At 37.7% G+C, this 26,892-nt stretch overlaps 1 protein-coding gene across 1 annotated transcript; it reads left to right on the top strand.

Annotated features, from left to right (window-relative positions):
* The first annotated feature begins 1,128 nt into the window (after positions 1–1,128).
* Positions 1,129–14,979, top strand: LOC140230919 (sialate:O-sulfotransferase 1-like). The gene is made up of 5 exons (XM_072311058.1): positions 1,129–1,363; positions 2,262–2,456; positions 7,006–7,179; positions 12,757–12,945; positions 13,668–14,979. Exons 1-5 carry the CDS (start codon positions 1,132–1,134, stop codon positions 14,027–14,029), a joined length of 1,152 nt encoding a protein of 383 aa, XP_072167159.1. The 5' UTR covers positions 1,129–1,131; the 3' UTR covers positions 14,030–14,979.
* Positions 14,980–26,892: the final 11,913 nt, after the last annotated feature.

Below are 26,892 nucleotides of genomic sequence, written 5' to 3' on the forward strand. Positions count from 1 at the left end.
GTGATAAAGTCAGTACCATTCTCTGAAATTGAGAATGTGTATATTTTGAAATTAAGCAAGGAAGAAATTTCTATGACAGTATTACCTTATATAGGAACGTGACACCTTTAGACTCAGATAAAACTGCAAACCATAGGCCTACATTCATTGTTCTAGTAATATGCTGATAAATCTAGCTCAAGAATGCCTCCATGGCTGAAATGCCACCACCTCTGAAACTGGGTAGAAAGATGGCAGACTTCATAACAGCAAATCATATGCATCTCACCTCCAGTGCCAATGTGTTAGGATGTTTCACCCAAAATAATGTTATACAATATCATTGTATACCTAATATTGACAGTAGCCTTTTAGCCTACATCAGGTATACAATGCCGTTTTATACGTGATGTAACCTATGTCCTAAACCTGATATAGCCTATTAACCCTTTCTCTGTCAGTGAGTCAAATATGCACACATTTCACATATTTCATTTAGTTCATTTATTTCAATCTCATTTTCTTTCAACAAAGTATAAAAACCTATAGACATGAAATGAATATGACACACAGAAGGTTAAACTACCATTTACACGTATGGAGAAGACGTATGATTATACATCTGAAGAACCTCGGAAGGTGGTCCTATAGGCCTACCCCTAGCATCTGACGGGGGGGGGGGGGGGATCATCGCACTTGCACGCACTTACAACATGCGACAGAGTAGGGATACTGTACGTGAGCAGCAAGTGTAATTACAGCCTCCGCAAGAGAACGTGGCAATCGCACGCAGATTGTAAGTTGTAAGCACGTACAACTCACTTACCACGTGCACAACGTACGATGCACGTAACCCCTCATGATGGCAAGGCGTGGTGTGCGGGCTACGTTACCTTCACCCTGCTCAACCGTGCGAGTGTCGTGCGTTGACGTACTTCCTCCCTGCGCTAGTCACTTCCTCCCCACGTTTTTAGAAAAAACGTGAATGCCGTGGCCTCCGCCCAAAACGTACGGACTAAAAGCACGCACGGCGAGTTGTGACCAGGGCTTTACCGGGTGCATCGGGCAGGTCCCGTCTTGTCGTGCGAGCTCGAGTGAATGAGAGTTGCGGGAGGCATACAACATGGTTTGCAATACTGCGGGCAAGAATACATGTCCGGTATTTTTCTATCCTGCATTCTGTTTCTAGCATCAGTCACACTCTTTCTGTCTTCTGAGTTTCGTGCTCAGTCACTTGTACAATCAGGATCAGGACCTGCACCGCGCCTTGCATCGACCGTTCGTCTCGATAAATCCTTGTCGTCCGACAACAGATTGAAAGAACTTCTTGATATATCTGTATGGTCTTCAGCAGGAGAGGAAGATTATGATGATGACAAAGAAGGTAAATGTTTTTCATTGAGTGTTTTTCACAGTTACACATTGTTTTATGTAAGATGGAGAGAATCGGTTTTCGAAGAGAGGATCCAGTTCATGGGTTCTATGGATGTTTCTTCTTCTTTTTTCTTCATCTTCAAGTAAGTGTTTGAACACAAAGCTCGACGACAGCTACAATAGATACAATGTAGGCCTAGTGACAGAAGCCCTGCGGAAGCGAGTTACTGCGATCAGGTTACGACCTTTGAGTGGCCATTTGAAAGCGACTTTTCCACGGATTACAGGGGCGGATCCAGGGAGGACCGCATGCAACCGTCGCACCCCCCCCCCCCCCTCCCTCCCTTTATTTTTTTTTTGTTGAAACAAAAGAAATAAAAAGAAAAACAAAAGAAATAAAAAGAAAAAATGGGGAGGGGTGCGTGCGCCCCCCCCCCCTTAATTTTATAAACACGCCCCCTCTGTACGAAATTCCTGGATCCACCCCTTGATTAGTAGAAGATCGCTACAACTCTATAGCAAGATCTCTCTAGATTGATGTAGGTTCAAATCGCACAGGGGACATTGTATATTACACGCACGGCCAATCGCACACAAAAGGGATGGGGATGACAATAAGTAGGCCCATGAAGAGTAGAGCGAACAAACGCCACTGACCACTTACACTCTGAAGAAACTACCTGTAGTTTATGTCTTCGTGAAAAGGTCGTGTAACAGTATTTGACGTGGCGTACGGTAAGGGTGGAATGTTGAGCGAGAAGATTGGTACCTGTCTCGGCGCGAGCTCTGCCATGCAATAATTTTCAGTCGGTGATTGCGGGCGAGTTGCGGGAGGCACAACATGGTTTGCCATACTGCGGGCAAGAATGCATGTCCGGTATTTTTTCTATCCTGCATTCTGTTTCTAGCATCGGTCACACTCTTTCTGTCTTCTGAGTTTCGTGCTGAGTCACTTGTACAATCAGGATCAGGACCTGGACCGCGCCTTGCATCGACCGTTCGTCTCGATAAATCCTTGTCGTCCGACAGCAGATGGAAAGAACTTCTTGATATATCTGTATGGTCTTCAGAAGGAGAGGAAGATTCCGACGACGAAGAAGAAGGTACATTTTTTCCCATTAACAGTGGCTTTTGCAGTAAATGATAGCTTCACATAGGTCCTAAGAAAGTTCATTGTTAGAACTGCACATATTTGCCAAAACTGACAAATCAGGTGATCCATTCTATTCGTGACTGACAGACTGAGGGCATGAGATGGCTATGAAAATTGTTAGATTTTCATCAAATTCAAATTTGGATCTTGTGGAAAAAAGACACAGGCTTTGCCATTGCAAAATGTGTATTGCACAAAATCTTCGGAAAATGGAAGCCAAGTTTCAAATCAATTTCATCCACACTGAATTCCCAGTAAGACGTAATTGTGCCGCACATGGTGATGAACAATCAATGACCATGTGCATCCACGTCGTAACGATAGCCAAGCCTCAGCGAGATATAGGATTATCGACATTGGAGAATTCAGCCAAGGAGAAATGAGCTACTGCTCAGTGAATAAAGTCATGCCAAATCAATTGGTATTTCGCAAAAACAAAAATAAATAAATAAATAAATGGACTGCCATAGAGAAAACAAGCAAATTTTCAAATTTTACATAAGCAAGTTTAACTTTAAGTCGATGTTTTCATGATTGTTTTAAGTCATTAAATCGAGAAATGCTAAACATGATTTCAATAAACAACTTGATAAGCTATGACATACTGATATCGGGAATGAAATTGGTCAAGGATAAAGGAGATATGCTCGAAAGTACTTGAAATCTGATGACATCATTGCTGAACTTTATAGGCCCCCTACAAATTTCATGCCTTTTACTCATTTTGCAAGCCTTGATGACCTGTTAGCTGGCATCTTTGTGTAACAAAATGTGGGGGTCATCGTCTATCCTACCGAGCTAGCTCTGTAAGCACTTCTAACTGACTTTAAGAGATGGTACAGTATTGGAGGAGATGAAAATTGGGCTTTAACTTTTTTTGCGAGATACCAAGAAAACACTTATGAAATAGTACAGCGCATACCATTTTAAGAGGAATTCAAAGTTTATTTGATAAAAATTGGGTTTGGAATAGCTGAAATATTCAAAAACAAAGTAAAACAAAATGATCGTAATAAAATGTGGGTCCCACACTTTATTAAGATCGCTCTGTTTTGGATATCTCGGCCATTTCAAAGCCAATCTTATCAAATAAACATTGAATCCCTCTTGGAATTACATGCTCTTTCATATTTCATAAGAGGTTTCTCACTATCTCACCAAAAAATGATAAAAACCTGACTTAAGTCTCAACCAAATCTATGCGATCCCTTTGAACTATGTATTTCCATTTTGCACATTTACATGTACATTGTATATACTTTATAATTGGCAGTGGCGAACGCATGAAATGTTTACTTTGACGGCCCCGTATGACGTCATTTCAAAGAGGATAGACTTGATATTTGGTGAACATAATACGCTCCAAATCATTTTAAACTTACCCCGTGTAAATTTTATATATATATATATATATATATATATATATATATAATATAATATATGTATATATATATATATGTATATATATACACGTAAATATATATATATATATATATTATATACGTATATACATATATAATATATAATATATATATATTTCTCTCTTGCGGAGTATAATAAGCAACAGGTTCTGCCTGTGCTGTGGGCTTCTGATAGTGCATTACAAATTTGTAATGAGCATGTATGATTATATTATGTATTTCATTTCTTCTGCTTTTTGAGAAGCAATATGCTAATAGTACATTAGAATTCTTATACTCAAAATCTTAATGGAATTTTGACCTGGATACTCAGATCTACATTGCACACTTTTGTATACAAAAGCAAGCTGTCGCTGTAGCTTTTCTCGAGTACACTTTTAATTCGATTCCATAGTATTTTTGTATTATTATTCACCAAACTGTCATGGATCCAATGCAATGGAAATGCATGTCAACTCGTGTCGATTCACAGTATACGCTCATTTTATGTGGCCAAAAGAAGGTACTATAATATCATGCAATAACTGAAAAGAAAGGTTCAGATTAATATAGGGTACGCAAAAAAAGAATAGAATAAAACGCCGAACTTCCGAAACAATTACATTCTGTCGATCGTGATAACATAGATCGACTGCAGATTATTGTTAAGTGTACATAATGACAAACAAAAACATCGGGACGCACTATCTCCTAGAGCGAGAATAACTTGTAATTGAATGCTTCCATGCCATGTTTTATAATATTATTTAGTAAAAGAAAAAATCAAACAATAAGAAAAAAAATCCGGTCGTAAAACGGTAAAACGATTAAACCGCGGTCATGAGCATACTGATTCGATTTCCTATTTTGGCCGGAATTAGTGTGTAATTCTGTCGCTGTATTTGTTGAAAGCCAATTCTCTCTGTATAAGTAATAATCTATTATTTGAAATGTAAACCCCAAGCAATTTCTAAAATGTTTTGTTTTCCGATAAGAGGGGAGCCGTACGTGTGTGAGTACACACATACTCTATGGGGACTTATTATGCCGCTGCAACCATGATGTACACAATAAGTGAGGAATATAAAATAAGCTGTTTATGAGACTCATAAAGGTTTTTTTTTTTTGTATATACAACGTACTTAAAGTATGGTTATACTATTGTATCATATTTATATCATGTTATATTTATATCCGTTTCAAAATATCATTATGTCATTTGTAATGATTGAAACAATGAAAGGGCAATAAAAGAAATAAAACATTCTGATCATTATAGGTTTTCCCGGTCAATTTCATACTTTTGTCACTCAAATTTATTAATGTGCATTCAAATTCACACAGCGCACGCACGCGAAAATATTGGGGCATTAAAATTCAGAATCCGAGCGATCAATTTCATTTATGGGCGTTCTATTTCGTTTTCGTGAAATCAAATTCACTATTGGGCATTCAATTTCAAAATGCGAGCACCGACTTTTCTACTCGTGCATTCAAATTCATTCGATAGTCATGCGATAGTCCCAACGAGCTTGTTTGGAGCGTTCAAATTCATTTTTAGGCAATCAAGTTCCTACTTTGTGCAATCAATTTAACGAGGAAAATGCAGTAGACTTTAAAGAAAGGAAAAAGGGCCAACACAACCAATGAAGGCTTGCATATAGTATAATTATGATTTTTTACAGGTTCTGCATTGTTGTCTGTTCATGTATTTGTTTTTCATCTCAATAAATTTCAATTGTAATGTCCAGTCAGCAGGGCATCTAGAAAACACAACGACAATTAAATCATATTTCTTAAATTGATGCTACTTCATGCTGACAACGCCACAACACCAACCACATAATGACAATTCATCAATTTAAAGACAAACTGACACACAATGATCTCACATAGTCCCGCAAAAGTAAACCAATAAGACACAACAAAAAAGACGTGTAAAATGTTCATGTATCAGTTTCAATAATATATTATAGTCGAGATTGGTTTTTTTTTTTCTCGAAGGTGTCAACCAACCCTCCGTATTATGCTCGTCTGTAGGCCTATACAGTGCCTAATGTTTGTTTGTTTGTTTGTTTCTTTCTTTCATTTTCCATCAAAGAAGATGGCTGGATAACCCATATTCAGCTGCAATAGCTGGACTTCCATATGGGATCCAGTTGGATGTTGCTCTTCGTGATGAATAAATGAAGTGTTATCTTTTACGTGCATGAGTTGTGACTCTCTCACACATGGGACCTCCATTTTATGTCCAATCCGAGGGACATGTGCCTGTATATTCCTTTTTGCTAAGCGCGAGTTTATAATTGTCAATGAACAGGTGAACCTCTACTGCAAAATAAATAATCATCATAAATCCCAATATATTCAAAGCCAAATGAGAAACACATGCATACACGGCCCCAAACTAACTAAATTCAGGAGTTCTTTTAAATTGATTGCAGTTATTTGGAGCATGGTTGCCTATTCACGAATTTGAATGACCGACGAGATTCCGTCGCCAGCTTGACATGAATTTGAATGCTCATTGATGAAATGCGTGCTCCTCTCTTAAATTTGAATGCTCCGATAGTGAATTTGAATGCTCCGATAGTGAATTTGAATGTCCTGATAGTGAATTTGAACATTGAATGCTCCGACGAGGAATTTGAATGCTCGGATAGTGAATTCGAATGACCGGATTTGAATTTGATTGCTGATTCAGTGCTGCGAACATGGAATGCGTGAAATCGAATGCTCGGAATAGGAACTTGAATGACAAAAGTATGAAGTTGACCTGGAAAACCTATATTTTTACAGAGAGAAATTTACCCTTCATTTACCATAAATATTCGGATGATATTTAATGTCACTCGACACGATACCAAGTATAAATAAAACGATCCAACAGAGAGCTAAAAAAACTATAGTCTAAAAATATGAGAAAGATTCTACTTGATATGAAATGCAAAACTTTAGGTTTTTTGCTGCATTATTCATTTTGTTTTCTGTTCCTCTTTAGCAAATGACATAATATGTGAGAGAGAGAGAGAGAGAGAAAAAAAAACAACTTCCAGTGTTTTCGCTTTTGTTTCTGGTAGTATTTCTATTCTTTATCAGGTTATGACGCCGTATCATCACCAGGCTGTGATGACTACAAAATCATGCCCAATGGAACGTTTCCGGTCATCGCTCTTGCCAGTTTGCAAGGAAGTGGAAACACGTGGACACGGCTCCTGATACAGGGGGTCACTGGCTTCGCCACCGGAAGCCTCTATACTTCAAATCTGAAAGGTATTGTATAAGATCGGTAGTTATTCTACTATATAGGGTGAGAAATCATCAACACAGGACTGATTTTATATGATATACACACCTCCAGGTTATATCTGTATAATCATCATCATTTAGTGAGATGTACTTTTGTCATTCTGACAATCCCAAAGACAAAACCAGCATCATATTTCGGAATCCGTCTAACAATGCATGCGACGTACTCTTCATTGTATTCTAATACAAAACAAGGCTTATCTGTGAATCAATATACACAATTCTGCATTCATCAATGCGTTGCTTATAGGATGATTCATAAAAAAACAACAACAAACTATTCTCTTAATCCGGCAAAAGATAGCAATTATTATATATGTTCATAAGCAATCTCTGTGGTTGAAATATCAAAATATACAATCAAACATTATGCTCTTAGAATTTGACAGAATCAGCATCAGAACAATGTCATTATTTTCACTTTTGTAATGCACCAGATAATTATTATAATGCTCGGTATTCTCTTAGGAGTAACATCCATCAAATCTTCTGCAAAGTGTGTATTAAAATGAAATTGAATGAATTTTATACGAGAAGTCTTTTTTTTTATCATACCATTTTGCTTTGTACCTTATCAATGCTTAACATGTATTTATGTGTGCCAAGCACCAATTAGTGTAATACGTCACGAGACCAACACCCACGAGTCACAGGGCCTATATGCTGAAAGTCCTCATGGGCCTGAATGCTTGTCTAATTTTCTTTATTGTTTGATGCTTTCAAATTTATTCAATATAATTCAATTTATTTCATATAACATTATCATATGTCACAACCCCTCGTGGTGACATGTGCATACTATTATTTTGTATTATTGTAATTACAAATTTGAAGCAGGTTTATATAATGGAACAATGTGTCGGATCCTAGAAAAACAGAGCTTATCAAAATAATGGTCTCAAAATTACAGAATACAACGTTTATGTACTATGATAATTATATCATGCAGATGAGTGAGACTGATATACATGTAATTGCAGAATAAAAGTCTGAGATGATAAACAAAAACAAAACGGAGATGGGAAAGGACGAAAATAGGGAAGAAGTTGTGACATATACTGTAGCTATAGGATATTAATAAGAGGAGCATGGCCTTATTGAGATGCTACACACTTGTCAAGAGCAGAAATAACATCATTTGTGACCCTGCATTACAAAACAAACAAAAAGTCGTCAGACCATTGATATTTAGTTGAGGGCAGATTCTGAAAGAGTATTAGTAGACTCCTAGCTTTAAAATGATGCATGACTCAATTCAAATGGACTCTTCTACCCTTATAAACACTGGAAAGGAAGCACACACACTTTGTAAAAGTATGAACCGAGAAAAGAGGCTGTGACATGTCTGAAGTACATTGTCTATTCAAGTGCTTAATCTTTAATAAACTGAACGATGCTAGCTGTGCGATGAATGGGACAAAAAAAAAAAAAGATGTAAATCACAGGAGCAACAACAATGAAGACATTATTGGATTAAGCTGAGATTTTGCATGCTTTATCAACACATTCTGTCCATAATGAATACCAACTTTCAAAGCTGTAGCCTTTTCCCTTCAAAAGCTATTACCCTAGAGTTGAAAGTTGAGAGTGTGCAAAGGGTTTTCAATAAATGAAAAGGGGCCTCTCAGGCTTATCTGATCTTACTACTAAAAAAAAAGAAAAAAAAAAGAGGTTGTAGAAAAACTGCTGAAAATACACTTTCCCTTTCATATTATGATCCCAAACTTAGGAATAATACAGAAGGAGAATAACTCTTTCAGAAAATGTGAAAAACCTAAACTTGTCTTAAATTGACCAATTTCACCATTTTTTTTTTTTTTTTGCGTCCTCACGTAAAATCAAGGATTGCGACTTTTTGTTAAGGCCGTGTCACACCTTTCCGGGCAAGCCTTGCGTGCGACTTGTGAAGAACAATTACTACCCGGTGGTCCCCGCAGATGACCCGCGCATGACAGTACTCAGCGCGTATCTCACTCGTAGCCGCCCTCGAGGTGCGCACGCAAATCTTTTTACCCGCAAGTAACCATGTTTAGGCCCTAGCTGTCACACCTACACTGCAAAAAGTCCGGTGTTAAATATGAAACACCGAGCTGGTGTTAAATTTCCGGTGCTCATTCATAGTGTTAGATTGACACCTCCGGGTGTCATTTCAAAATTTAAAATCGTTTTTGAATAGTTTCTTAGTTACTGCACTTTTAATGCACTGTTAATTTTGAACTTCAACAAGACGATAAAGAATTTTCCGATAAAGTACTTGATTTTTGGAAAAATCTGTAAATACATTTACACCACAGTAACACCAGTTGGTGTGGTCCCCTATTGAAGCTGGACGGGTGTTATACCATTGAAATTAACACCACCAATATCAAATCAACACCATGCGGTGTCATTATTGAATTAACTCCAGCGCAGAGTCAAAAATATCACCAGCCACAATGTCAAATTAACACCACGAAGTGCTAGGTGAACACTTTTTAACACCGTCACAATACATTTTCTACACCTGTGGGTGTGGTCCTCTATTGAAGTTTGATCGGTGTTAGATTTAACACCCATGGTGTTAAATTTAACACCGATGTTTTTTACAGTGTAGGCGGGCTTGTTGTGTGTGGGGATTTTCCAGCATACCGGACAATTTCTGAGAGCGGACAAGGATTTGGGCGAGTCAGAGCATATGTCTTACTTGCTGGACGCGTTCTACTTAAATTCTACTTGCGGGTATACTGTGTGACCGGTGTACCAGTCGCGTGGGTGCTGACAACTCAGTAAAGGAATTCCTAAGAATTCCTCAGTAAAGGAATTCCTAAGAAGAAATGACCCACAGAAGAAAAGTCCCACAGAATGTCATTATCTTGGCTGCATACGTGGACTGCGAAGTACCTGCGTATGGGAGTTGCCTGCGAGGTGCTATACCGCTAAGGACCTCCTACTGGCGTTCTGCGTGGACCTCTCCGGGCATACCCGCGACTCACCCGGACAAAAGTTTTGGTCATGCTCAAAACTTGGCTGGGGTTAAATAGGACTTGCGTGATCACCTCCGGGCAACTACACCCGAGATACGCGTTAGGTACTGTCAGGTGCGGAGCAATTGCGGAGAGCTCCGGGTATGTTGTATAGCAAATTCGCTTCCCAGCAAGTGAAGCTGCAAAACTTCCCCAGATACAGTGTGACAAGGCCTTGAGCATGCTCAAAACTTGTTCCGAGTGAGTCGTGGGGGTTCGCTCGCAGAGGTACACTCAGAACACCAGTAGGAGACCCTTACCGGCAGCACCTCTCAGGCAATTCCAACGCAGGTACTTCTCAGAACCTGAAGTCGCGCGTAACAGAAAACGGATCGGTCTCAAAGCTCTCAGGCAGGTCACACGGAATACACGCAAGTAGAAGATAAGTGGCACGCGTCTATAGTAGGTAAGAAACAAGTGCGAAACTCGCAAACATTCTTGTTCACCCGGGGAAATTCTCCTGCGTGCTGGAAAATCCCTCCATGCAATAAGCTCGAGTAGCTGGCCCAGAAAGGTGTGACACGGCCTTTAGTTTTGTGATGTACAGCCCCATTTATGGGTACAAATGGACACAACTAATTGACCATTACTTTAAGGTCACATGTTATCATCAATCAGCATAAGATGCAAGAGGTGTTTTTAAGCCTATGCTTGAATGTAGATGAACTGGGAGTAGATTTACCATCAACTGGCAAATAATTCCAAAGCTTAGGACAAGAATAAATAACAATGTTTTGTGGAAAAAAGGGGGTTCGTGTACGAGGTATAAGTGGAACAGGTTTTGCTGACGAGTGGAGAAATTATTATGAACCTAACTATTTTTCTTATCGTAAACTGAACGGGCATTAGGAGATTCATTCACGTAGATTTGAAACATCAAGGATCCAAGATGAAAAAGATTCCAGCCATATATTTTCACTGATTTGTTTAAAAACACAACGTTTGAAGTGCGTGAGCTTGTAAAGTTCAGAATAATAGGAATGATAACAAGAGGAAGAAGAATAAGAATGAAAGTAGTAGTAGTAATACTAATAAAATAATAATATATTACTATTTCTTATCATCATTCTTATCATTATCATTATTACGACTATTATGACCAATGTTCATATACTATTGCACTTTTCGCATGCGTGTTGTACTCATGCAAAGACTTTTCATGATGAAGAAATAATCATGACACACCTAATAGTCTTTACTTCAAGAAATGTACTTCTCTCCTATATCATGTAGCTCTATTTTTCTCAAAAAGGAGACTTTAACTTAGAAAAGGTCTGTTTAACCCTATAAAGCCCAAGGGGGGGGGGGCACATTGTGCCCCCTACCAGATTTTTGTTTGCCACTCCTTCGTCCTTAATCCGATTTCAACAAAATTTGGTGACTTTCCCTAAAATCTTATTGCGAACATTTTGATATATAATTTAGGTATATTTGATGTTGCTGGTTGCCATGGCAACCATTAACTGACAACCATGTCAGTCATATTTTGCATCTTTTTTCTGTTCCCATTTCATTTAACAGCATTACAGTGTATGAAATAGTTGTTTCTTGGCTGAAATTTGTTGAAGAAGCAAAATTTAAAGTAATCATGGTCCTGGAAGTTTTTCTTATTATTTCCTTTGTTTTTATGTGACAAAGGCACAAAACAATAGATATAATAGAGATAATTGAAAACAATAGTATTTTCTACAGATTGCCCTTATATTTTGAGTTATTTTGATTCCTTCACCAAAGTTATGCCTCTAATATCATTAGTTTATCATCTTTTCAATTTGCAATCTCAAAATTCCACTATTATGCAAATATGAAATGTCATAACTATACATGTACCCATCCCAAACATTTCATCTCAGGTCTCATAATGTATTACTATGTTGATATGAATAGCGCCCCCATGTGATGACCTTGAGAAATTTCAAACATAACAAATAATAAATTTCCATTTGCTCATTATTTGTGGCAAATATGAAAATGATTGGTCTATAATAAGACATATAAAATGGGGATAAAGAAATTATACCGAAAAATCATGTTTTTAGCATATTTCCTATGTATTTCTTTATATTTTTGTAAATAGCGCCCTCCATGGGTGACTTTGTGAAAATTCAAATGTACCGTCATGTAGAGTATGAGTTACTCTACCTACGTGCCAAATATGACGATGATACATCAAATAATAAAAAAGTTATATAGGGGGGGGGGGGCCTGCGAGGGGTCAAAATAGCTTGGGCTTAATAGGGTTAAACTAAAACTAAAAATATACTTCCTTCAGGCAGAGACAGTTGCAAAACGACCTTTGCTGTCAAGACGCAAATGTCATTAATCGACAAAATTATAACAACAATAAAGATAATTATAATGATTAAAAAAATGATGATAGTAATGTATCAGAGAGGAGCCTCATCATCCCAAAGTCAGCGTGTGACTCTCTTGGAATTTTGAAAACAAAGTTTATAGGGTCCTGGTGTGTGTGTGTGTGTGTGGGTGTGTGTGTGTGTGTGTGTGTGTGTGTTGTTTTGTTTTCCTTCTCCATTAATAGGTTTACAAGGAGAGATGTGTGACGCCAAATCTGGAGAAACTATTGTCGTCAAAGCACACGGGTTCCGCGACTGGTTTGAGGGTGCTGTGTTGATTGTACGCAATCCGTACAGCGCGATTATTGCAGATTACAACAGGATCCACAGCAATAAAACTGGCCTGGCTCCACCTACCACTTTTCAAGGCGAAGGCAAGAATATGACAAACTATACGTCTATAGATAAGAAGTAGAGTCCTACCGTATTGATAAGAGCAGAATATCCTTTCATGTGATAAGTTTTGTCTTGTTTTGCAAAAAAAAAAAACAACAAAAAAACAAACAAACAAACACCCAACTAACAACAAATGCTTTTTAAAAAAAGAAGGAAAATATGGCGTAATCACATTAAATAAAGCAATTTCATGAATGTTTCTGCACCAACTGTTTGCAGAGTATAATAATGTGAACGATTGTCATTAAGAAAAATGGAAAAAGGTACAGTGCAATGCTTTGTATGCCGGTATTTTAATTCTGGTTAGCAGGTTGGTCTTACAAGTGTATAAAAAAAATAAAAAAAAAACAAACAAACAAACAAACAAACAAACAAACAAACAAAAAAAAAACCAATCTTAATGAATTGGGGTCATTTACTCCATAGTGAATAATTATGGAATAAAGGTATGCGGATGCTTGCCAACTGACTTATCAGAAAGAGACGCAATGCTCACAAAAATCAAAACTAACAACTAGCAAATTTACACTTAATGTTTAAAAGGCAACAGAAAAGTGACGTTTATGTCAACTAGATCTACATTCCCTTTAACATGATTATGATAATAACTGAAAGAACTGTGACGATCGAGAAAAAAAAAATCTTACATGTAAGCACCCAGGAATTTGAGTATGGACCAAAACTTGTTGAATCATTTCAGAGTGGAATCTCTTTGTGAAGCGCCGATCTCGAGAGTGGCTTCAGCTGTACAAAACCTTCATCGCATCCGGGAAACCCTTGCACATTCTCTACTATGAGCATATGAAGGAGAACCTGAGAGAAGAGTTGCGACAAGTGGCGAAATTCCTTAACGTTGAAGTAGACGAAAAGCGACTCAATTGCGCTGTCAATCAACCTTTCGACACATTCAAGAGAAAAGGGCGTGTGGAGAAGATAGACCCATTCTCAAGTGAACAGAGAAAACTAATTGACGACAAAATTCCTTCTCTTGAAAAAATACTGAAGAAATCAAACTATCCACATCTTCCGAGCTCGTACTATCGGTATCCAGGGCCGTTTTGATCGCATGCAGTTCTTCATCCGTGCGTGCAAGTAATTGCTATGGGTGATCTCTGTTCAAAAACTACATTCGATGTTATCTCTGTTTATTTTATCTCAGGAAAAGAAAACGGAGAAGGAAGCTTATTTTTGCACCTGTTGGCTTTGTCAGTCACTGGGCTTGTGGACTTGAGATAACGTATACCAATGTTACCTGTGCAAGCATGTAAGACTTGTTATGAGCAACTTGTCAACTTATGAATATGCTGTCATTTATGCTGATGCCAACACATGTAAGACTTGTTATGAGTAACTTGTCAACTTATGAATATGCTGTCATTTATGCTGATGCCAACACATATCAACTAGCAATAAAATACCCGAATATAAAAACGACCCAAGTCCAAATTTGACTATCCGTTATTCGTCTTTGATGCAAAGAAATTTTATCAATCAAGTGAATATTTTACATTTAAATTTGCATAAACAACATTCCACTAATTGACAAAAACGAAAAACATTGGGAAATAATTTGATGATTGATTTTTTCCCTTAATTTTCTGTAAGTGACTTGGGTCTTTTTTTTTATATACACTGTATTCAGGCATATATCGTGGCGTGACATAAATCTTCGAATCATTCATCGATCAACGATAGTCAAATGCATAGATGCGATAGATGCGAAGTATGCACAAGAGTTATGGCATTTGTATGGGGTACAAAGTGTAGAGGTAGAATTGAACTGGAATTCACATTGTATGTATTAAGATATTTTATTAGACATCTATTGTATTATTCTTGGAAACAATGGTACAATAAATGAAGAACAACTAGCAAGGCAAGTAACTGAAATGAATATCACAGTCATGCTCTGGTTTTGCCTGTTGTTCATATGAATTCGTTTCAATTATTATACGAAATGAATTAACAAAGAATTATATGAAATGTCTCTTAAACAGTTTGATATGTCAAAATCCGAGGAGCAATTAGTGTAAGATTTCGTTTTTTTTTTTTTTTTTTTTTTTTTTTTTTTAATATAAGCTGACAGAGATGATTCCGGAAGATAAGTATTTTTTTTTTGACAATTGTTTAGTTCAGTTGGCGATATATAAAAAATTACTGAAATTATATAAGTGCAGCGAGAGTAGGACAAGACTAGTCATGCCTGTTGTTTGAGAGCCTGAAAGCATTGGGTATACCATAGCGTGGGAAGGCTTGCCGAGCCCATTTGCAGCTTGGATGTATACATTCTAAATCGCCGTAACCATAACGGTAACGAACTGCGTACAGCTTTATCCCTGATCCCTCTGGTGTAGGTACTCAAAGCTTGAAGGAGCTTGAATGGAGCCGACCGTTACCGATGAGTGTAGTGCGTCGATGTAGCCGTGTACATTATTTAAAGGCATAACTTACCATTTGCAGATTAAACAAAAACCAAGCTTTAGTATAGGTTTTCCCGGCCAATTTCGCACTTTTTTTTTTCAGTCCAATTCCTAATTGCTGCATTCAATTTAGCACGATTTAGCCTAGATGGCATGATCGGTATTTCAATTGTGGTAAATGGAAATATGCGGTCTGTTATTGTTGCGTCAATGCATTGATGCGCGTTGTGTCCATGCCAATGGCGCAGTGTGCGTGTGGTTGGCATGGGCACAACGCAACTTTTATTTTTCATGGGATAAGATGACGCAGATTTAATTGATTCTTGACTTTGACTTTGGCTTGTGAGAGAAATGGACGTGGACATAGTCTCTGCGAGCTCTTTGATGTCGAATAATCAAAAGTTCGACTATATTTGTTATTCTGTATAGAGTCTAGACGCATTACGACATGTAGCTGAGGATATTAAATGCGGATGATACGGAGTTTATACATGTATCGGCAGACTGAGACTGTTTGATTTCTTCAATAAATCCATGCAACGTCAATTGGAGACTGTCAGTGTCATCATTAACCCGGCTTACAACAAATGGTGTCAGGAGTGGGATGATGACAGCCTGACGGAGTGATCCACTTCATCCAGTTGAAGAACCCTGATCGACGAATAACAGCCTCGAGTATGACGGAATAATGGTCCACGTTTCGCTCCGAGGAGACCTGCTGTTTTGTACACTTTGGTAGCGGACAGGAGTATGGAGGAGTGCTGGAGGTAATCTTGATCTTGATCTTGATGGTGTAGATCGATCTACGTTGATCAGCCCTGGTAGAGCAGCACTACTCTGTGAGGCAGCTTCATGATGATCAGGCTCGTCGATGGTGGGCTGGAGACTGGAGCTGATGGTCCGTCGGGAGTTTTACTGTGGACGTCGGAGTGCGCTGGCGTGCGTCGGGGGCGGCTGAACATCAATCGGGATGCGAAATCGACGGTTACAGAGCTGCGATATGGCATCTCACGCACTGAGCAAGTATTTGGTAACTGAAATAATGGATGATGCTGAACTTTCGTTTAACCGATTGGACTTCATGCAGATTTTGGACCTATGATGCCATTTGGGCATTACGTTTCATGTTTGAAAATGACGTGTCTTAATTGGTCAGTTTAACTGCGTAATTAGTCATGTGTGAACAGTTTGTTTCAAATAAGCATGTGCGAATTGATATCTCTTCGACATCATTTGGACAGGCAATGAAAGGATTGTGTGTAAATCTCGCTCTAGGCCATGCACTAATTGAAAAGTTTAGTGGGTATTGTGAAGATGGCACTGAAACACCTTTTTCTAACTGGGTGGAAATGTTTAATCTCACAGTTGAGCCTTTCAATTTAAGTGATGAGGAAAAGGCTAGAGTTTTAGTGAACAACCTCATAGGGCCAGCAAGAGAAGAGATTCGCTATTTTCTGTCGGACGAGAAGCGGAGGAGTTTTACAGAGGTTGTAAAAGCTCTCCGTCTGTGTTTTAGTCGAGAGAATTCTCACTATTTGCGGTGTTTGTTCTATAAACGTGTTCAAGGTGATGATGAAGACTTGGCAGACTTCAGTAGGGCTCTCATGCGTCTTTATGCAAAATTGGTAGATGCTGCAGACGATGAGAAGGAAGCTGCGGCTCTGAGGCAGCTTAGAGATGAAGCTCTGTCCAGTCAGTTTGTCAGTGGAACACGGGATGAGAGGGAACGAATTTTGTTGAGGCGTTTGCACATGAAAAATCGGGGAGGCCGATTTGAAGTGCTTAGGAGAGAAGCACTGTTAGTTCTCCGTGAAGACTGTATGCTAGAGGGAGATGGGCTGAAAACTGGGAGCGCTGATGCTGGAACGCAAGTAGTGTTCACTGACCCGGTTGCTCAGCAGCTAGATCTTTCCTCAGATATAGCTGAAAAGGAGAAGGAGGATGCCATACCTACTCTTTTGGATGGGGGATCGCAGATTCTGGGTTGCGTTGATGTAGATGAGGGTGGTGCAGAAATTGATGCTGGGGGACATGGACATGAGTCATGTGATGAACAGGTTGATGCAAAGGATTTAGATGCTGGGGTGCCTCTAATTGCAAAACCTGTAGGAGAGGGTACCAAGAGGGTTCCCGAATTATCACTTGAAGGTCAGGATGTCCAAAAGCATGCAAAAGTGCAGCCACAGAGAACTCACGTAGCGCAAAAGGAGTGGTCAATTTCAAAAGAGGGGAATATTACTCATGGTAACATTGTTGTCAATGATGTAATAACAAGGGAGGCATGCATACCTATCTGTAACGTGTGGAAGAATGGATGTCATTTTCAGGGAACGGTATGGGGGCCCTGGGAGTCCAATTGGAGACCGAATTTTCATGAAAGCTTGGTCGCTGCAGGTTAGAAATTCGTTGTCCGTCCATGGAATTTGTTGTGACTTGATTCGCTTACAGTGTATATAATTATACGTTCATGACTGCAGCTGAAACTTGTGTACCATCTCAAGTAGCAATGGAATTAGGAACTATATGCCAATGTAGAGATGCAATGCGAGAAATGGTTATCAATATAATATGGTTGTTTTAATTGATATGTGATTGATAAGATGTTTTTAATGAGATATTGAAATAGTGATAAAGTATTTGAAATCACTACTACGTGGAAAAATGAAGGAACTATATAGTCATTGTTTTCATTGTTTTGTTGGAAGCTGAACAACATGGCATTCTGACAATATTAATGGTTGTTCAGTGAGTCAGAAACTTTTGATAATGAGAATAGTTGGTCGAGAATTCATAATTATGCTTTGAATGATCCCTTGATTTGTGTGAAGTTATGTCAAAGAGCAAATTGTTGACTGTGACGATATGACACATAAAGCGGGGAAGTTATACCATAATATGCCTGCTAAAGCGGGGAAGCTCATTTTTGTTAGTAGTGAATTCTAACATTCTGTGATATTTCATGATATGTGTTATATTGAGTAATTGAGAAATACATTACTTTTAGAAAATAGATTATTATCATACGGGTCGTATGATATAATCGCGGGGAAGTTGTCGTGTTGTTGTATGTATGTATTAAGAGACTTGTCTATGTATTGCGTCTCGATATAAATTTGAACTACTACAGACATTAATGTATGGTTTTATATACGACGCAGAACATGTTCTGTTACGGCACGTTTGACGTTATTCTGGGCTTATATGGACCATTTTCTCGGAGAATCTGTACATAACTGACAATGTGGAACAACTGAGCTTTATACATTGAAGCGGAACTGAAGAAAATTGTAACATATTGATGTGTTATTCTCTTGGCCCGGAACGTTTATGCCATGTATCAAATATGAGTTTGTATGATTTACTGTAAATTTGGAAGGTTCAAGAGTTTCAGCTCTTGGCAGATTTCATAAAAGTTCAATTTTGTAGTATTTCGACGTTTTTATATTTGACTGGAAAAGCGGGGAACGCACGCTTTCCTGAAATATATTTTTGTAATTATCTGCTGTTTAATCCGCTCTTATATGGAATTGCTGTAAAGTGTATAATGATTTGACATGAAGAGCGGGGAACTTTTTGTTATGTATTATTATGTACAATGTTGTGAAAATGATATGATGTAATTGGGATTATATAACCCATGGTTGTGTTATATAATCGCGGGGAAGTTTGTGGTAAATGGAAATATGCGGTCTGTTATTGTTGCGTCAATGCATTGATGCGCGTTGTGTCCATGCCAATGGCGCAGTGTGCGTGTGGTTGGCATGGGCACAACGCAACTTTTATTTTTCATGGGATAAGATGACGCAGATTTAATTGATTCTTGACTTTGACTTTGGCTTGTGAGACAAATGGACGTGGACATAGTCTCTGCGAGCTCTTTGATGTCGAATAATCAAAAGTTCGACTATATTTGTTATTCTGTATAGAGTCTAGACGCATTACGACATGTAGCTGAGGATATTAAATGCGGATGATACGGAGTTTATACATGTATCGGCAGACTGAGACTGTTTGATTTCTTCAATAAATCCATGCAACGTCAATTGGAGACTGTCAGTGTCATCATTAACCCGGCTTACAACACAATTTTATAATCTTTTCTTTCAAATTCATTTTGGAGCATTCAAATTACCTTTAACATCATTCGAATCAGCACTTTTTCAGTTCAAATTCGTAAGATAAGCACCATTTCGCAAATCGTTCATTCAATTTAGCATGATATAGTTACGTGATCACGAACACGCTGCGCTCTTTCATTCGAATTCATTCTTGGGCATCCAATTTCGCATTTACTGCAGTCAATTTAGCAGACACGTTTATGCTTCTATTCCTTTTTTTTTTTAATTTTCATTTATCATAGGTATTGTTTGCAAGCATCAAAACATTTCATATTTTCGTATTCATTCTTTATTCTGATATCACCTTTGCAACAGTACTTTACAAATATGTGTATGTGTTTATGATGTTTGATGGCATTATTTCATTCACAGATACATTAATTTTAAGTCTGTTTTGACATTAGTTGGTAGAAGGAGGTTTCAATTTACATCGTGATTATTTCTTTCATCTGTATGTTTCATTATTTTCATTTGATGGCGCTATATTGCGTTAATCATCATTGGAAATAAAGTTCTTGGATCAGCTCTAGCCATCAATTTGTCAAGGTTATTACCCTCAAATGCCTCTATGATTCTTTCCCTGTCTTCTTGAGATATACGCCTGTACCTAACTCGTGCTGCCATGACTGGACAAAAGAAAGTGAAGTGATCTATGGTACTGGTGCATGTATAGTTCTGATAACATGTATGAAAGAAAAGGGGCGTTTATTCAGGGTCAAAGATACATTTACTATATAATTCACATTTAAATTCGCATAAATCACGGTTCTCATCTTTTCAAAATAGAAATAACATTACGCCAATTTGAATGAACATGTTTGGAATTTGACTGCCCATACGCGAAATTGAATGACTGAAATACCATTTTTCGCCAGTGCTGGCGAATTTGAATGACTGAAGAGCACGTGCCAATTTGAATGCCCGTTTTACGAATTTGAAAGGCAAATGTGCGAATTTCATTGATCGAAATGCTAAATTGAACGAACAAGTTGCAATTTTGAATGACCGAATGTGCAGTGACGAGGATTTCCGCTAAATTGAATGAACCTTTTATCAAATGGACTGACAAAACTGCGAAATTGGCCGGGAAAACCTATACTTTAAAATAATTCTAAAAATTTATGTGAGTTTGGGATAGAAACAACCACTGAAAAAAATGGAATCACCATCATTAATGTTACGTATTGGTAAATATACAAAATATGAATGAATAAAAACGTTTGTGGACTAAACTGTCTGCAGTTATGGTTTATTGAGAAATATAATGATATCTCCTCATATTGGCTTTATTGCAAAATTTTTACAGTATTTTTAGTATAGGATGTTTCGTGATACAACTGACCCACACATACGTCTCGAATGTGATATCTCGAACATTTAATCACTGCAAGTATGTGCGAAGTGAATGCTTGTGTGCGCTACGCGTTTGTGTGTGTTTGTGTGTGTGTTTGTGTGTGTGTGTGTGTGTGAGAGGGGGAGAGAGAGAAGGGGGGGGGGGGAGGGAGAGAGGGAGGGCAGTGCCAATCGTGTGAATATGAAATGCAAAAGCGATCAATTTATTGTTTTTGCATGACTGTTTCTGCATGACTGAAATTCTGCACCCAGCTAAGTGTACATAGTATTTTATAGGTACCCTTCGCAGTTATGCAGGTAGAACTGCTTTGTGCTGTTTATATAATATATATATATATATATATATATATATATATATATATATATAGATATATATATATATATATATATATATATATAGTGTGATGATGCTGATATTCCTGCCGCACGCCTCTGTCATCTTAAGTGAAATTATAGTTGAGACAATGTAGATAACAGAAGATGTCGCATCCCGCCACAAGACAACCACAAGACATCCAGGCAACTCAAACGTCTGCTTAGCAGATATTAAAGCTGAGGAAGACCACGGTCGAAAGCTTCACAACTCTGCCGGTTTCATGCGACATCTTCTGTTATCTACATTGTCTCAACTATATATATATATATATATATATATATATATATAGTGTGAGAAATAGTTCCCTGAGTCCCGAACGTGCGCTGTGCCTCATTGTTGGGTGCATATAATTGAAAGAAATTGGACTGAGGGAGACTAAGATCGAGAGCAACGTCCCGCCTCAGTCCAATTTCTTTCAATTATATATATATATATATATATATATATATATATATATAACATATCACTTACTTTTGTAAACTATATGTCAAATTGGCTTGCAGGCTGCCATGGGGATGTCTTTAAACCATTAATGAATTTGAAAAAAATGCTCGTCTTTTGTCACGAACAAAATTAAATTTGATCGTTTGTTCTGGCTAAAGACGATCGTAATGGGAAATGATATTGCAAAACAACTACACGTTAAAGAATTGTAAGCAAACCATAACGTGGAACATAGATAATATTATGATCTTAACAATGACAGAAATACTAGTACACTGAACCCGAAAGTAAGTCATACAAACATTCCAATGTGTAAACAAGTCAGGTCTGTTTAAAAATTGCCACATTATCTACGTTTACGTTTATACTTAGAGGTTTTCGTTCATCATTTTCCAGTCCGTGTGTTTAGATGTATGATTGCACGCCTGCCCATCCGCTACATGTGTGAGGCAGAACAGTAGTTCTCTAGTTTGGATATTTATACATTTTGCATCAAACAAAATACTTGCAGAGTGAGTAGGCCTCCTTGATATGTTATCGGGAGGGCACATCTGAGATTATAACGTGAAACAAGGACACCATGTGTGTGTATAAACTATAATCATATGGTTGTAAATACACGCAGTTCCTTTGCACTAAATTTGCACTATCAACAGTTTATCACAATGTATACACTTTAAAAATTAATGCTTCAAACCACCGTGTTTTCGTATACGTTTAATGGCAAAATTATCAGGAGACACATTTCCCTATAAGAAACTTTTGGCTTTGTCCGTGTGATTACATTTAAATTTTCAGAATACGTTTATTCTTCGACATTAATTCTTCGATAAAACTGTGATCTATGTTTGATGAATGGCACCAGTCAAAAGGTCTGCTTAATTCCTCTAGGATTCATCTCATTTTTTTTTTTTTAAGAGAGAGAGAAAGGTATTCCCGAACTTTCTGTCTACTTTAATAGGGAGAATGTAAGGGAATATGGGATGTTAAATGCTCTTGTTTGTGTTTGTGTTGTTTGTGTCTTTGCGGTTTTGTTTCAATTTATCTTCTAAAATCTTGTTCTTTTCCTTAATATCACTTACTAGACTTTCTGTGTTTCCTGGTAACTGGTCGTCATCATCATCATCAATTCACATACAAGTACACATACATCAAACGAGCTCACAGGGGAAATTCTGTTCCTCCACTATCTTCTAATAACTTCAGTAATCTTCAAGACTTATCTAAGAAAGGACACGCACATCAAATAATAATATAGCATTATTTACCCAGGGTGACCTCGTCAGTGTTGCCACTGCTCTACCAGAGGGCCCTGCTATTATCATTTTTTTTTTACCCTAGCGTTGTCAGGTACCCATTTATCCACCTGGGTCGAGAGGGACATGGTGGGTAAAACATCTTGTCCAAGGACGGAAGCGCTGGGCGGGATTCGAACTCGGGTCCTCTGATCGGGAGTCGGGAGTCGTTTCCACTACGCCACAGCGCCTCCTCTAACAGGTAATTCATAAATCTATCTTGCAATGCCAATGACATATAATATGTCCATTTAGGAGTATCTCATTTGAGTCTGCAACGTAGTCCGAAAAATCCATTCATTCGACAATACAAACGCTTCGAATATCATTCATTCAGAATACGTGCAGCTTCACCGAGACTGACTCATAAAACACACTGTGCGAGTAAGTTAAAAAGAAGAAGAAGATAATGATGATGATAATATGAGAACTCATTGTTTTCAGTATTCCGTTGTTATGACCAATATCAATTATTATATCATCAAGCATGAAATTCTAATCAGAGCGCGCCCTTGAGGCTGTTTACCAAAGCAGTAATATCCCCCATAATTATAATGATCTTTTATGTGAGAATGCACTTATCTTACACAAGGAATCATCCAGTTTGCATGCATTAATTGTCGTTCAACCCATTTGGGACGAGCTGACTTTGGTATACCACACAGTTATAAAGGGCAAGTCTGAGGCAAACATTTTGATTGTGAGGGATGACCTTTCTTACGGAATTCACCATGTAGTTCTATAATAATAATACTGATACTACTATACTACTAATAATAATATTTATAATAATGATGATGATGATGATGATAATAATAATAATAATAATAATAATAATAATAATAATAATAATAATAATAATAATAATAATAATAATAATAATAATAATAAACAGTGTAAAGTGTTCCTGTATGCTCAAAAAACGGAAAGATTATACAAAAACATACAATTCTAATTACATTGATGGTACTGAGTTTCATTGTAATCCATGTGTTTTGAATCCATCATCCAGAATATAAAATCTTACATTATAACTCGATACGAAGCGTTTCATCTGTTTCTATCACTGTCATGTCTTTACCCCCTCAAGTTCCAGGAATCACAATTTTGTAGTTGTAGTTCTTAGACAATTCCCTTTCACTTGAGTCCATTGTTGTTCATCCATCGATGATTAGTTGTATAATTGATTGCAGAATTTGCAAACTTTTTAAGTTTCAAAGGCTCTTGATGGCAAAACCTGTTACGCTTGATAGTAGCAGACTTTTGTTGTTGTTGTTGTTTTTTTTTAATTTATGCGCATTTATGAAGACTTCAATCCATGCTAGCTAATCTTTCTCCAGTGTGGGATATTACACAGTGAAAACCAGACTTGCAACAAACGAGTTAAGAAGATGATGACTATCATCATCAGATCATACTGAGGTAGAATTTCTTCCTCTAGGACTTGATAGATTATAGAGCTTGAAATTACAATGTTTCGTCTGGTTGTCACTGAACAGGGTAAGCCGCATAATCAATCGGTCTTTTTTTTTCTCTCTTTGCCTGTTGTTAATTTCCCTTCGATAAGGTATTGCACGTGGAATAAATAATAACAAAAAAAAAAAAAAAACGTCATAAGATGTGGCTGAAATCGTTTAATTTTGAGACTATCCCACCGGATTAAAACATACAGCGTGCACAACATTCGCACACAGACAGGGTTTTATCAAAACTAAAAATCCTCCTTCTGCAATGTTTCAGCACCAGTGTCTACGACCCATACTGACTGATCGCATTCCAGTTTTAGACATGATTCTAAACACCTTCTGATATTATCATATTTTTATATCGGTAATTTTATAGGCCTATATCACTTTTCAACTTCTCCTTACGTACACAAAGGTTTACCACTAACGTCGTTATTGTTTGTATGCTGTTCATGCAATTTTCTCCGTACAAACAGGCTAAACATGGACGAAGATATCTAGAACCAACATTATTTATTTCATTTAAATGATGACGGTTGTGGACATTGTACTATTTACCGCAGATCCCTGTATATGGCAAGACCATAAAAGATGGTTAGACCTTCTGCATGTATCAACATACCGGTGGAACTGTGATAATTGCCTCCCAATGGAAACACCCACACAAAATAAATGAGGAAATAAAGTGCCATGATCGTTTGAATATCAAATGTGCCCCTAAATGAAATGGTTCCCTCGTTTGTCTGAGGTTTGTGAGAGGGGAAGCAAAACAAATTCTTCTATGAGTAAATACAACAACAAAGTGTCCAATGAATCATTGGGATCTCCGCCAGTCTCTATAATAAAAAAAAAAAAAATGGAGATGAAAATGTCGAGGCGCATAATTGCGTTCCATTGCACACAAAAACATTACAAGTAACGTACACTCTTCATATTTTCCCTGTCTTTCATTTCTTTGCAACTTATATTCAACTTTTAGCCAACAAGGACCAATATTAAGTTGTTCATTGCAAATTATGCCTATACATGCTTGCTATTTCTTCAGTATAAAGTACTGTATACGTGTCAACCAAAACTGCATTGCGTTGATTAGCCCCCTCTGCCCGGACCAGATCCGTTTAGTCCGGCATTAGGGAGCTTTAGATTTTAGACGCGCGGACGTTCAAAGGGAAAAAACATGGTCTGAGCGTGCGCAGTAACTTGACGTGCGCTACTGCGCACGCTCAGACCATGTTTTTTTTTTTTTCCTTTGAACGTCCGCGCGTCTAAAATCTAAAGCTCCCTATTGACTTAACGATGACTTTAACAGTATTGCGCGTCGTCGATAGCCTGACAGTGCGACCTCCCGATGCAGGTTGTTCACACTGCAGTGCTAATAATTATCATCATAGTGACCTTTAGATCTGTGACGCTTAAATTACGACTCACCTACTCCCGGGTGGACACTGAAAACAACTGTCTATACGCACGTGCGGAAAACAGTTTTTTTTTTTCCATACTAAATGGCGCCATCTCAGCCTTGGCGTCCCAGATCTAAAATTCGTTATCAATCCCGCCGCAAAACTGAACTCGAAAGACTATTACAATGGTATGATAATAACAAACAATATCAACAAAGAAAAAAACTGAATGTCATTGCATACATGTATTTTCAAAAATGTGTGCTTTCCACAAGAACTTGCGATCTCGTATCATCATCACTTAGGCCTATAGTGATCGCCGTACTGCCTTCAAGGACGACAAGACATGAATATTTTGTACACAAGGTCTCAGTCTTGCAAAATGGCGTAAAAGAGGGAACAATACAAACATTGTGATTCCAGTTAATTTTTTAGCATGCATTTCTTTAAGTGTTTTATCACACTGCACTGTTTCAACGTTAAAAATAATGAATGATTACTGAGACTGAAAGTACTTTGCACCTTTTGTTTTAAACCAGAAAAATCTCATTTGCATGATTTCAAGGAGTATAGTGAATGGGTTTAGTGTTCGAAGACATACATATAAGTATTCTTTTCAGCACATTCAAGGATCACATTCAGAGATTGAAATGTTTCTTTCACTGCATATAGGGTTATTGAAGAAAAACAACGTAACCTTATATAGTCACGGCAATCTTTTCACTGTCATCATCAAATTACATTGGAATTTGGCCTCACCTTATACATTCCAAACGCACCACATTCAGACAGGGACGAAAGACCACATTTGAATAATGCAGGACAATAAAGTACAAAAGCTTAATGTGATAGCCATTCATCGCCATGGAGACCGGTTTTTAAACAAGCTCACCTGGCCAGAATACACTGTATCTGTGAACGCTATTGTTTCTAATCATGTTCGCACCTGGTTTCAACGTAAGCTATAACAAAAGACTGTGAAAATCCTGACATCATCACTTTGATACTCTATAATAGTCAACACACACCCACACAGGGTTATTACAGTCTTTA

This window comes from Diadema setosum, chromosome 7 (assembly GCF_964275005.1).
Source record: "Diadema setosum chromosome 7, eeDiaSeto1, whole genome shotgun sequence".
NCBI lineage: Eukaryota > Metazoa > Echinodermata > Echinoidea > Diadematoida > Diadematidae > Diadema > Diadema setosum.